The sequence below is a fragment of the Dermochelys coriacea genome, chromosome 5 (genome assembly GCF_009764565.3).
Source record: "Dermochelys coriacea isolate rDerCor1 chromosome 5, rDerCor1.pri.v4, whole genome shotgun sequence".
NCBI lineage: Eukaryota > Metazoa > Chordata > Testudines > Dermochelyidae > Dermochelys > Dermochelys coriacea.
The window spans coordinates 100,181,081-100,195,817 of NC_050072.1; the positions used below are offsets into that span (position 1 = coordinate 100,181,081).

General features: G+C 39.3%; 1 protein-coding gene across 5 annotated transcripts in view; it reads left to right on the forward strand.

Annotated features, from left to right (window-relative positions):
• TRPM3 (transient receptor potential cation channel subfamily M member 3) overlaps positions 1–14,737 on the forward strand; it is a 412,959-nt gene that overhangs the window by 269,524 nt on the left and 128,698 nt on the right. For all 5 annotated transcript variants that reach the window (XM_043514673.1, XM_043514672.1, XM_043514674.1 and 2 more), the window contains exon 7: positions 10,448–10,622. In XM_043514673.1, coding sequence (XP_043370608.1) covers positions 10,448–10,622 — 175 coding nt within the window. The remainder of the gene's footprint in view (positions 1–10,447; positions 10,623–14,737) is intronic.

Consider the following 14,737-nt stretch of genomic DNA (forward strand, 5'->3'; position numbering starts at 1 on the left):
GCCCATTCCTAGCTTCTGACAGAGGCGAGGGACACCATCCAAGCCCAACCTGGCTGATAGCCATTGATGGACCTATCCTCCATGAATGTATCTAGTTGTTTTTTTTTTAATCCTGTTATAGTCTTGTCCTTCACAACATCATAGAATCATAGAATCATAGAATATCAGGGTTGGAAGGGACCCCAGAAGGTCATCTAGTCCAACCCCCTGCTCAAAGCAGGACCAAGTCCCAGTTAAATCATCCCAGCCAGGGCTTTGTCGAGCCTGACCTTAAAAACCTCTAAGGAAGGAGATTCTACCACCTCCCTAGGTAACGCATTCCAGTGTTTCACCACCCTCTTAGTGAAAAAGTTTTTCCTAATATCCAATCTAAACCTCCCCCATTGCAACTTGAGACCATTACTCCTCGTTCTGTCATCTGCTACCATTGAGAACAGTCTAGAGCCATCCTCTTTGAAACCCCCTTTCAGGTAGTTGAAAGCGGCTATCAAATCCCCCCTCATTCTTCTCTTCTGCAGACTAAACAATCCCAGCTCCCTCAGCCTCTCCTCATAAGTCATGTGCTCTAGACCCCTAATCATTTTTGTTGCCCTTCGTTGTACTCTTTCCAATTTATCCACATCCTTCCTGTAGTGTGGGGCCCAAAACTGGACACAGTACTCCAGATGAGGCCTCACCAGTGTCGAATAGAGGGGAACGATCACGTCCCTCGATCTGCTCGCTATGCCCCTACTTATACATCCCAAAATGCCATTGGCCTTCTTGGCAACAAGGGCACACTGCTGACTCATATCCAGCTTCTCGTCCACTGTCACCCCTAGGTCCTTTTCCGCAGAACTGCTGCCGAGCCATTCGGTCCCTAGTCTGTAGCGGTGCATTGGATTCTTCCATCCTAAGTGCAGGACCCTGCACTTATCCTTATTGAACCTCATTAGATTTCTTTTGGCCCAATCCTCCAATTTGTCTAGGTCCTTCTGTATCCTATCCCTCCCCTCCAGCGTATCTACCACTCCTCCCAGTTTAGTATCATCCGCAAATTTGCTGAGAGTGCAATCCACACCATCCTCCAGATCATTTATGAAGATATTGAACAAAACGGGCCCCAGGACCGACCCCTGGGGCACTCCACTTGACACCGGCTGCCAACTAGACATGGAGCCATTGATCACTACCCGTTGAGCCCGACAATCTAGCCAGCTTTCTACCCACCTTATAGTGCATTCATCCAGCCCATACTTCCTTAACTTGCTGACAAGAATGCTGTGGGAGACCGTGTCAAAAGCTTTGCTAAAGTCAAGAAACAATACATCCACTGCTTTCCCTTCATCCACAGAACCAGTAATCTCATCATAAAAGGCGATTAGATTAGTCAGGCATGACCTTCCCTTGGTGAATCCATGCTGACTGTTCCTGATCACTTTCCTCTCCTCTAAGTGCTTCAGGATTGATTCTTTGAGGACCTGCTCCATGATTTTTCCAGGGACTGAGGTGAGGCTGACCGGCCTGTAGTTCCCAGGATCCTCCTTCTTCCCTTTTTTAAAGATGGGCACTACATTAGCCTTTTTCCAGTCATCCGGGACTTCCCCCGTTCGCCACGAGTTTTCAAAGATAATGGCCAAGGGCTCTGCAATCACAGCCGCCAATTCCTTCAGCACTCTCGGATGCAATTCGTCCGGCCCCATGGACTTGTGCACGTCCAGCTTTTCTAAATAGTCCCTAACCACCTCAATCTCTACAGAGGGCTGGCCATCTCTTCCCCATTTTGTGTTGCCCAACACAGCAGTCTGGGAGCTGACCTTGTTAGTGAAAACAGAGGCAAAAAAAGCATTGAGTACATTAGCTTTTTCCACATCCTCTGTCACTAGCTTGCCTCCCTCATTCAGTAAGGGGCCCACACTTTCCTTGGCTTTCTTCTTGTTGCCAACATACCTGAAGAAACCCTTCTTGTTACTCTTGACATCTCTTGCTAGCTGCAGCTCCAGGTGCGATTTGGCCCTCCTGATATCTTTCCTACATGCCCGAGCAATATTTTTATACTCTTCCCTGGTCATATGTCCAACCTTCCACTTCTTGTAAGCTTCTTTTTTATGTTTAAGATCCGCTAGGATTTCACCATTAAGCCAAGCTGGTCGCCTGCCATATTTACTATTCTTTCGACTCATCGGGATGGTTTGTCCCTGTAACCTCAACAGGGATTCCTTGAAATACAGCCAGCTCTCCTGGACTCCCTTCCCTTTCATGTTAGTCCCCCAGGGGATCCTGGCCATCTGTTCCCTGAGGGAGTCAAAGTCTGCTTTCCTGAAGTCCAGGGTCCGTATCCTGCTGCTTACCTTTCTTCCCTGCGTCAGGATCCTGAACTCAACCAACTCATGGTCACTGCCTCCCAGATTCCCATCCACTTTTGCTTCCCCCACTAATTCTACCCGGTTTGTGAGCAGCAGGTCAAGAAAAGCGCTCCCCCTAGTTGGCTCCCCTAGCACTCCTCGGGCAAGGAGTTCCACAGGTTGACTGTGTTGTATGAAAAATACTTCCTTTTGTTTGTTTTAAACCTGCTGCCTATTAATTTCATTTGGTGAGCCCTAAAGATCTTGTGTTATGAGAAGGAGTAAATAACACTTCCTTATTTACTTTCTCCACACCAGTCATGATTTTATAGACCTTTATCATATCCCCCCTTAGTCGTCTCTTTTCCAAACAGAAAAATCCCAGTCTTATTAGTCTCTCCTTATATGGAAGCCATTCCATACCTCCAGTCATTTTTGTTGCCCCTTTCTGAACCTTTTCCAATTCCAATATATCTTTTTTTTTTTTGAGATGGGGCAACCACATCTGCATGCAGTATTCAAGATGTGGTCATACCATGGATTTATATAGAGGCAATTTGTTATTTTCTGTCTTATTATCTATCTCTTTCTTAATGATTCCCAACATTCTGTTCACTTTTTTGACTGCTGCTGCACATTGAGTGGATGTTTTCAGAGAACTGTCCACAATGACTCCAAGATCTCTTTCTTGAGTAGTAACAGCTAATTTAGAGCCCCTCATTTTATACGTATAGTTGGAATTATCTTTTCCAATATGCATTACTTTGCATTTATCAACATTGAATTTCATCTGCCATTTTGTTACCCAGCCACCCAGTTTTGAGAGATCCTTTTGTTCTTCACAGTCTGCCTGGGACTTAACTATCTTGAGTAGTTTTGTATTGTCTGCAAATTTTGCCACCTCACTATTTACCCCTTTTTTTCATTAAACATTAAATACCACCTCCTTTCTCCTGCCTTTTGTTGTCTGAATATAAGAAGATAAGAATGGCCATTTCAGATCAGACCTATGGTCCATCTGGCCCAATATCCTGTCATCTGATAGTGGCCAATGCCAGATGCTTCAGAGGGAGTGAAAAGAACGGCAATTATTGAGTGAGCCACCTTCTGTCATCCAGTCCCAGGTCCTAGCAGTCAGAGGTTTAGAGACACCCAGAGTATGGGGTTGCATTAGGGTTGCCAGGAGGCCTCTAAAAGTCCAGTTGGCTGCAGCAGCTGGCTCCTCATGTCTCCCAGAAGCAGCTGGCATGTCCCTCTGGCTCCTTGGTGCAGATGTGGCCAGTGCATGGAGACCCCTGGCCACCCCTGTGGCTAGGAGCTAGTGGGACAAGCCGGCCACTTCTGGGAACTGCATGAGATAAGCACTGCCCAGAGCCTGGACCCCTTACCCGCTCCTGCACCCCAACCCTTTGCCCCAGCCCAGAGCCCCCCCCACACCCCCCTCTTACACCCCAATCCCCTGTCCCAACCCTGAGCCTCCTTCCGTACTCTGAACCCCTCGGCCTCAGCCCGGAGTCCTCTCCTGCACCCCAAACCCCTCATCCCTGACCCTACCCCAAAGCTCACACCCCAAGCCAGAGCCCTTACCCCTTCCGGAAGCCCAACCCCCTGCCCCAGCCCAGTGAAAATGAGCAAGTGAGCGAGGGTGAGGGACAGTGAGCAACAGAGGGAGGGGGATGGAGTGAGTGGAGGCGGGGCCTCAGAGAAGGGGTGGGGCAGAGGTGGACCTTAGGGAAGGGGCAGGGAAGGGGTGTTCAGTTTTCTGCAGTCAGAAAGTTGACAACCCTAGGTTGCGTCCCTGATCATCTTGGCTAATATCCATTGATATACCTCTCCATAAACTTATCTAATTCTTTTTTTTAATCCAGTTTTAGTTTTGGGTTTCACAATATCCCCTGGTAATGAGTTCTGCAGTTTGACTATATGTTGTGAGAAGAAGTACTTCATTATGTTTGTTTTAAATCTGCTGCCTGTTAATTTCATTGGGTGACCCCTGGTTCTTGTGTTATGTGACGGGGTAAATAACACTTTTTCTCCACACATTCATGATTTTACAGACATCTATCACATCTCCCCTCAGTCAACTCTTTTCCAAGTTTAGCAGTCTGAGTCTTTTTAATCTCTCTTCATATGGAAGCTGTTCCATTCCCCTAATTATTTTTGTTGCCCTTCTCTGTACTTTTTCAGATTCTAATGTATCAATTTTCAAGATGGGACAACCAGAACTGCATGCAGTATTCAAGGTGTGGGTGTAGAATGGATTTACGTGTATATAGTTGCATTATAATACTTTCTATCTCATTATCAATCCCTTTCCTAATGGTTCCTATCACGCTATTAGTTTTTTTACTGAATTGGAAGCATAATTAGACCTGCCAGTAATCCCCATTGTGATGAACTCAATGATTGTTCAGAATATTGACTATTTAGGCTATGAACATAGGAATGGCCATATTGGGTAAGACCAAAGGTCCATCCAGCCCAGTATCCTGTCTACCAACAGTGGCCAATGCCAGGTGCCCCAGAGGGAGTGAATTTAACAGGTAATGATCTAGTGATCTCTCTCCTGCCATCCATCTCCACCCTCTGACAAAGAGAGGCTAGGACACCATTCCTTACCCATCCTGGCTAATAGCCATTAATGGATTTAACCTCCATGAATTTATCCAGTTCTCTGCAGATACTGGTAGATGGGAAAGTAATTATGACATCTCTTTCTTCAAAGAAGAGTCTTTAAGAATTCAGAGGCACACAGGAAGAGAAGAATTTGTTGAAATAAGTGCTTGTTGGAAAATGGTGAAAAAAATATTTTGTTGAAATTTTGAATCATCCAGAAAGTTTCAACCAGCTCTGAGGTATCTGAAAAGCACCAAAATGAATTAAAAAAAATATATTTTGCTGAAAATTCAAAATTCATTTACCAACTCTATCTGAAACCAAGGGAAGATAGGATATTCATGACATAGGAGATAATTGAAGGAAAAATATCTGGTTTACTGCAGTCAAAATAATTCACAAACACCAAAACAAAAAGAATACTAATCTTTGGAAGTGAAAGGCTCTCTTTACATCATGATCTCTAATGCTTCCTCTAAAAGTCCTATGCCAGTATTGGAGGATCAAGTAATAGGTTGCCCACCCACAAAGGGCTTGTTTGCAGTTTGAGGATTGTGTTAAATAGTTCAATGTTCAACATGTCTTTTCAATAAACCCACGACCATCTGACACAATGCTGAATAAAGTGTGTCCCTGCAAAGTCATATTTAAATCATTCTGTTAGTTAACACAACTTGTCAAGATCATGTTCTGGTATTTCCCAATTTGCCTGGGTCTTGGAATCTTGACCTTGAAATGCATTGTTCATAAGGAAAGAATGACAGCCATGTAAAGGATAGCTAGCAATCTCTGGTATACAAGGTGGTTATGAAATGGTGCATTGATCTCTTTAGGAAATTATTGTTCCTAAACTCTCTCCTACACTATGACATTTTTCACTATAGTCTCTCAGTTTGTTACCAATTCCCAAATGGTTAGAGGCTAAAATGAATCCAAGGTTTACTTGGATTATATAATCTAATGAAATCAGCCTGTGGCTTGTCTACCTGTAGTTGAAAGGAAAATCTCCTTTAAGAACAGCTAAGTTATTATGTTAATGAACAAGTGAAATGGAATACAGTAAAACAAATAACTAAAGTGCTGTAGAGGGCATCATGGAGGAAATGAGAATGCACTGCTTTCCACTGATAATAGTCTTGTCTACTGAATTTCTTAGATTGTAAAATGTTCAGGGCAGGAACAGAATTTCTGTATATATGGAAAGTCCCTACCACATTATGGATGGTACTCTAATGCAGAAAATTATTAATAATAATGAGAAACCCATAGAGCTAGGTTTCAGAGAAAAGGAGTTCAGAAATCTAATTCAGCTCAGTAATCCTCTCTGAAGATAGCTATTCTATTGGATCCGAAGAAATGTCAATTGGAGTTTTTTAGAATAAATTGGTTTTAAAATGAGATTCCTCCCCCAAAGGATTACATTATTTTGTCCCTGCAGCAAGTGCCAAATGTATTGCTCCCCGAACTCAAGAAGTCTGTGTCACTTTCCAAACTATTTGCAGTTTATGGAGAATGAAGAAACCTACAAAGAAAAGTAATTCCTCTGTTTGATAAAGCAAAAGCAGAATTTATAAAACATCCATAATAAAGCCCGCAGAAAACAGGTTTGTGTTTAAATCTTTTCCTAGATGCAGGATGTTGCACAAAGGAATGGGCAGGGTCAATTGTGAAAGTTAGGTTTTAATCTCTCAGTCATACATATTTGGTATAGGACAGAATTAAAGTTAACAGGAAAGTCTAAAATTTATGAGTCTCATCTCTTTAAATGCCAAAGGAAAGGAAACAATAATATCACCTAGATTACTACTTTAATTAGGAATGTTGTTTTTCTTTAACCTAAAGTTGTTTAATTGTATATTCATGCTGGAAGTGTTTTCACAATCACGGGAAAGTAAACAATGCCATCTGACTAATCACAGTGAAACCCACCTTGGACACTTGCAGAAAACTGTTGTATATCAGTCAATAGAGATTTAAAGAAATACACATTTGGTGAATACTTTTGAATAACAAACTCATGAGCCAAAAAGAGATTAAGTTCTTCAGATAAACTATTTGTTGAAAATTATTTGCTCAACTGTAAATAATAATCATCATAATTCAAAAGGTTAAAATTAGCAGATTGATCGATATCCAGAATAACCCACCAAAACTGATCAATCCTTTCAGCAGGGTGAAGGAAGATGCACAAGTCGGTTTGAAGACTTTATTGTCTAGTGTCCCTCCTAACCAAATTGTGAACTTTGCTTTCTTTCACATTTGAGAAAATAAATTTTCCTCCTGTGGAATCCAACCTCAGAGTGAAAGCAGTGTTGTTCCAATGTTACTGCATTCTAATTGGATACAGTACAATAAGCATTTGATTCAAAAGACTGGTATATGTTTGAGTACTGTTACACAGCCACTATAAGAAATGTCTCCTAGTTCACATTATGCACTCCTTAAAATGGCAGCATATTGACCCCATTCAGTGAAAGAGATCAGCTAAATATTCTCCTCATGCATATTCTGCTGTGCAGAATATGTTTCCATTTATATGCAACTGTCCTGAGCCACAATGAAATGTTCCTTTGCAGTGTACATAATTACCACAAATGTTGTTCCTTTGCAGTGTTCATAGTTGTAGTAACTCTGATTTCTCTGGAATTATCCATCCTTTAAGATGCTACTCAACATTAGTAAGTAAGAGGTCTTTAGATATCTACTGTATCTTTTTCTCCAGGACTGGAAGGTCATTTTCCAGCTGGAGAGTTCTATGCTCCAGAAAAGGAATGTTGGTGCAAGATTCCAATAAATTATTTAGACGTTGATCATGATTTTTTATATCCGTCTTGTCATTCACGTCAAGAGCAAAGAGGAATGAGGAAAAGGCAGCTGAGGTGGATCCTTGCTCAAGAATTAAGGAATTAATTTCTTGAGAAAGTAATTGTAGAGGAAGGAATACATAAAACATCAGACATATACTGTACTATAAGAAGAAACTAATGTAAATAAGCAGAAGAGAACACAATTATCCTTTCAACCTTCAGAACGCTTGACATTGCTCTATTAATTGGAAGTCTAGAAGTTGAATCCAAAAATAGTAGCATTAACAACCTTCCTTTTAATTTGGTGAGAGAATTTTAACAAGGTTCTCTAATAGCACCTGTGAAGATGTCCAGTGATTAAGTGGGGATGCTGTTCAGTGGGAAATATACTGTGCAATGTGTCTTCTTATTGGTGCTGTTTTGTTGGCAGTCAATTGCTGTAGTAGATGAACAATTTTCTTGAATTAGAATTATCACTTGTAAATAATATGTCATCTAGTAGCAATAAAGAATTAGGAATGCTTAGAAGTCAGCACATCTTCTGATGTCAGATGTGTACTATTAAATGTATCGAGGTTCTACCAATTCCTCAGCAAGAAAAAATTTCTTATTTTAGCTGTTTATATTAAAAATGCATTTTATTCTTAATTTTTAAATTTACTTTTAAGTGGTTTAATATTATGCATGATAAAAATAATTGTATTTTTCCAACCATGTGAAAGGCTGTCAAAAATATATTCATTCCTGACTTAAATCCATTGAAGTGAATGGATGTACACTAGGCATAATTTGGTCCATCATACTTATGTATTTTTTTTTTATTATTCAAGGTTCTTAATCATCTTCTGTCATTCAAATGTCATTCTGTCGACTCACTTCTATAGCCATACTTACAAGAAATTAACCAACTAATGATGATTATGGTAGAGAAGCAATTGGGGATAGTTTATAATGTGCAAAGCAGATGTGGAGCTGTTTAGCTGTGTGCTAATCATACTGTTAATCACTTTGTTTGTATATTATACCTTTTCACCCATGCTTCATCATTTAGCCTGTTTGTCATTTTAGACTCTAAGTGTTTCAAGGGAGGGAATGAGTCTTCCTGTATGGCATGCACAGCACCTACTGTGTTTGGGTGCTACTGTAACATAAATAAAACAGTAATAATTTCAGGCAAGTTTTTATTTATAACTATATTATATCTCCTTAAATAGTTATAAAGCACAGTAAACAACATCTCCTTTAAATGATAAATGTTAGTAATAATAAAGTGCATGGATTGATAGTGGATTATGGCTTTAGTTAAGTACACTGAAGATGTCCACAGAGATGGTAGGACCGCATTTGTGTATGCTGAAATAGATAAAGGTAAAGTCAGATAAAGTTTTAGTCTGCATTTATGCATGTAAAGTGGCTGGGCTCCCTGGTCAGACTCCCAAGATGCACCATGGTCTCTATTCTAGGAGGTGGGAGGTGGTACATCATGGGAGTCCCAGGCCTTGGTGCATCATAGGAAAGGTAATCTGGCAAGGGAGCCTGGCCAGTAGAAGAAAATGGGATCATGAGTCAACTGAACTACAACTCTCCTGATGCTCTGTGGAAGTATTTCACGATCGAAATATTTCAGTTTGTGGGCATTTGGTTTTTTGATTAAAAATTCAAATTTTCCACAGAAAGAGAACACTTTTCAAAAAAAAAAATCTCCCTGGTTTTTCATCAAAAAGCAGTTTTGACAGGAAATTTTCAACCCTCTATTATATACCCCATTTCAGATATCACCAGCCTCCATTGGTTAAGAAGGCACAAGCAGTACAAGTTATACAAATAAAGAACCTTTTGTTAATGATATAACACACACAACTATTTTTTCACTCAGGTGAGTGGTCAAACCACATCAGTCTCCTGACTGAATATAAGTGTTGCCTCTTTTGCAGAGGAATCCTATCTAATTGCATTACAAATGTTGAGAATGAGGTCATATTACTTCTGTATTTGATTGACTGCTACTGGAGTATTGTTTCCAGTTATGGTGTCCACACTTCAAGAAGGACCTTGAAAAATGGCATGGGGCTCAAAGAAGAGCCAGGAGAATGATTAAAGGATTGGAAAGCATGCTTGGTAGTGAGAGACTTAAGTTGCTCAATCTGTTTAGTTTAGGAAAGAGAAGGTTATGGGGTGACTTGATCATAGTCTGTAAGTACCTACATGGGAAACAGAAATTTGATAAAAGAGGGTTCATCAGTCTAGCAGACAAAGGTATCAGAAGATCCTTTAAGCTGGAAGTTGAAACTAGAAATAAGGTACCTTTTTTTAAACAGTGAGAATCATTAACCATTGGAACAACTTGTGGTAGATTCTCCATCAGTGGGAATTTTTAAACAAAGATTAGATGAGTTTCAAAAAGATCTGTTCTAGTTCAAACTGGAATTAACTCAGGGAAGTCCTATGGCACATGTTATATGGCCCATCAGACACGATGATCACAGTGGTCCCTCCTGGCCTTAAAATATATAAACCTATGAATCTCTTAACACCATTTCTTGTAAGAGACCAATATATAGTTAGTATGCAGTAATTTCAGCTTGTTTTTTCTTTCTTTTGTTGTGTTTTTTATTTCTTTTGCTGGCTTTGCGGTTTTTTGTTTTTGTTTTTTGGGCTTTTTTCTTTTCTTTTTTTCCCTTTTTCTTTCTTTTACTCCAGGAATTGGGCAAGGGGTTCCAGTGGTGGCACTTATTGTGGAAGGAGGACCCAATGTTATCTCTATTGTCTTGGAGTACCTACGAGACACTCCACCTGTTCCTGTTGTGGTATGTGATGGCAGCGGCCGGGCGTCTGACATCCTTGCATTTGGTCACAAATATTCAGAAGAAGGAGGGTGAGTCATTTGCGAGGAAACATTCATGAAACAAAATAATTCTTAATGTGCATGGCTATTTTTTGGTGCTAATATGGAGGCTGGGAAACTATTAGCAACATAACAGTACCAAATACTTCCTCAAGTCACATTTTCTAGCACTGATTAGAGTACTGCTTAAAGATATTAAGATATTCAATGCAAAAGCTGTCTGGCTCCTAGATGGGGAAAACTGACGCAAGATGGTAGAAACCCTGAAGAATTGTATTGGCAGGTCTACCACTGGGATAAATCCTAGCTATATAACATGAGCAGCTGCATATAGGCATACACACTATAATGAAAGTCTGGCATCAGCAACATCTTACCATTGCAGGTCAGGAGGTCAAACAAGGGACCGGCTCAGTGGGCACATGAAATATATGCTCACTGCAATCAGAGCTGTCTTATGCATACTATAAATGGTGGTATACTGTCTACTAACTCTAGATTTTGGCACAGCCCTGCCCTTTTAAATAATCAAATTGTTCACATTGGCCATGTGTATCTGCTTCTTCCTGTACTCTGTAAAGGAATTCCATCTGTCCACCTGTATTCATGCACTGCTGCTTTTGCAGTGGTTTAGCGTGTCTTCCACCTTTTCTTTCGCTAATTTGAAGCAAGGCAAGAACAGTATTTAGATCATGGTGTAGATATTGTAAGCATATTTTTGGCTGAATTGGGATCTACGTGTGCTTTTATTAATCCTAAATGTGTCTAATGATTAAGTGCATACATTTTTAATGTGTTCTTTTCCTCTAATGGTGACTAATCTGTATGAAATCATATTGGCAAAATTAAGTCTGAGGACTTAATGACTAGCAAAAAAAAAACACCCTCTCATTATAAAACTTAAAGGGCTAATTCATGGTTTTCCTCTACAGTTCCCTTATACTCTTTTAAGGTGGTTCAGATCCGGGGTTCTTCTTGGGGCTGGTACATGTGTATATGTGAAAAATGCACATCAGTAACAGATTTATAAAATGAGAGAATATGTATAAATAACACACACTGTAGACTTTAAACACATGTAAAATATGCTTTAATAGTAAATATAATTATCACAAACTTTTTTTTTTATTTACATTTAAAAATGTTCTAATGGGGAATGAAGGATCAAAGAATGAGTGACATTTTTATTAGTCTATTTTCATTATAAATGTTGAACAATTTCTATCATGGTCATTTAAATTCAGACTTAATTTGATGTGGTCATGTTCTAGTACCAAAAAGTGTCCCGTGCACCAGTTTAAAGCAACAATATTCAGTGATCAGTTTTGTTTTGTTTATTTTTTTTGGGAGGGGGGTTAATCTTCAAATTGTGATAATTCTACTGTATGTTCAAAATAATATGGATATGCAAGATTTTAAATTGGCTAGAATTATTTGTTTAATTTGTCTTTTGGTTGTGTTTCATAATGAGGCGCATCCTAAGAATACAGGTGCTACAGAAAGTAGATCAGGCAGGTATTTTCAAAAGCACTCAGAGTTGGCCCATCTCTGTTCCCTCAAAGCCATGTTAAAACTTCCACTGGAGCTCAATGGAAGCAAATTCAGTCCAGTGCAGAGGACTTTTGAAAATCCCACCTCAGTCATTATTATTAATGATTATGATGCCCTTTTTTAAAGGCTGGTGAAATTCCCTGTGCCACATTTAAAAGCTATTGATCACAGAAATTTGTTAGCAAAGTTCTAGAAATTACAGATGGAAAAGACCAATCAGACCTTCTATTCCAGGGGTAGGCAACCTATGGCACGCATGCCGAAGGCAGCATGCAAGCTGATTTTCAGAGGCACTCACACTGCCTGGGTCCTGGCCTCCGGTCCGGTGGGGGGGGCTCTGCATTTTAATTTAAATTTTAAATGAAGCTTCTTAAACATTTTAAAAACCTTATTTACTTCACATACAACAATAGTTTAGTTATATATTATAGACTTATAGAAAGAGACCTTCTAAAAATGTTAAAATGTATTACTGGCATGTGAAACCTTACGTTAGAGTGTTTATTGCAGCCTGGCATGGTGCACAGTTGAAAGATTTGATTTACTGTAGTTTTTATTATCCTGTCTGACATTTGGGCATGGTTCAGAAGAGATTTCCATGTGAGGCAGAAGTATTCCAAAGCCTCTCATCTGTCTCTATTGGGTCAGCCAGAGCAAAGAAAGGAGCTGTTCTTTGAGCATTATTTTCCAGGGTATTATAGGAATAATTAAAATGAAGATTGCTAAAGGCAATTAAAGTTAAGCATTTTAATTGTTTCAGGTGCCTTATCTAGATGAATCCAATACATCTTATGATCATCTTTCCTGGGGGAATATACACATAAAGCCCAGGCTCCTGCTTGCTACTGATGCCTATTTCATGTCTGACTTGGGTCACCAATCCTCCAGGAGTGTCCTGGAGTCTCCAGGAATTAAAGATTAAGCTAATTAAAGATTGTCATATGATGAAACCTCCAGAAATATATCCAACCAGAATTACCAGAATTTGCAACTCAATATCTGACAAATTTAGGTGGGAATGGTAATAGGCTTAATGCCCGTTAGGAATCATGCAGACAAAAAATTAATGTATGATTCATCCTAAACTTGTGTGAAGGTTTACTTCATGCTGGAACTAAATATGGATGTGCACCATGGGAGTTAGGCAGCTAAATATCTTTGAGGATCTGGGTCTTGTTGCCTTATCCTGAAGTCAAATGGGGTGGGGAATAAAATGGAATGGAAAACCGTACCCTTGATCTATGCTGGAATATGCTTTGAATGGAACACTTTGTTTAGCCAGAATCAAGCCATATACAATACTTTGTGAATAAAAAATATTTTTCTTACGCAGATCATTGCCATGATGAATAAGATATATGTAATTCACATTATGTCTTACACTTCTGGGATGAAATTTCCCCTCATGTGGAGGATCAGCACAAGACCAATCTGCTATATAAATCCCACTTAAGCACTCCAACTAGGACTTGCATTTTGCATATACCTTGTGTTGGCCCTCTGCATAGGAGTGAATCTGATCCTTTATTGATACCAAAATATTGTCTATTGTCAATATTGATAGAGACTTTTAATGAAATCATTTCTTCTAGTCTCTCATTTTTACTACTAGCTCTATTACTTCTATTTTTAAAAATTAGTTGAAGAGTTCAGTTGTTTAGCAGGGAGTGCATTGAACCTCACAGAAGTCTTGAATACAGGAGCAAGATCAGGTTTCATTTCCATGAGATGATGCATTTAGCAGCATTCTGGGTATGATACTTATAATCATTATATGGAATATCAGTAACTGCTATATATGAGGTTTTCCTGGTAATAGCGATAGAGAATCATAACTGCAACAGTTGACTCACCTTCACCTTTTTATACTGCTATTAGATCAATATTGTCCCTAAGGCAGAGTCTACCCCACATCCGCAAAATAGGAAAAAATAAGTGGTACCAGGTAGAACTTTGTGTAATGTGATGTTCTAGGACACGATATCATGTACTGAACACATTAATTTCCTACAGTGAAATCCTAGGCCCATTGAAGATAATGGGGAAACTCCCATTGACTTCAGTAGGGCATGATTTCACTCTAAGTGAAAGTTCCAAAACCTAATGACAATTATTTGTTGAGCTGGTGAAGATGAAATGTCTTCTATTTATATATTTATGGAAGTATCAGTATTAACCTTGCTCCAAAAAAGGTCTGTTTAGGAACATTGAGGCAACTTGCATCTTGTTTTAAAATTGATATTGTAATACAGTACTTCGTTATATAATTATTGTGTGAACTATTTCCTTCTAGTTAAGTCAAATAAATTAGGCTTGGAAGGATTCAATTTTTTTTTTAAATCGGTAAATGTTGGTAAACTTCCATTTCACCATACATGTACAAACCAATGAGAAAATATTTCTATTGATCAGAATTGACAGGCAAAGTCAGAAGAATGCTGCTTGAGAACTTAGAGTTTGATTTTAGGATATTTACTTTCTATATTTTGACAAGTGATGTCGACAGTTTGTGTTTTAATGGTTATAAAGTTTTAATTTTTTTGAATTTCAACATCTACTGTCACTAATTAATTATTGTCTGACACGCACCCCCA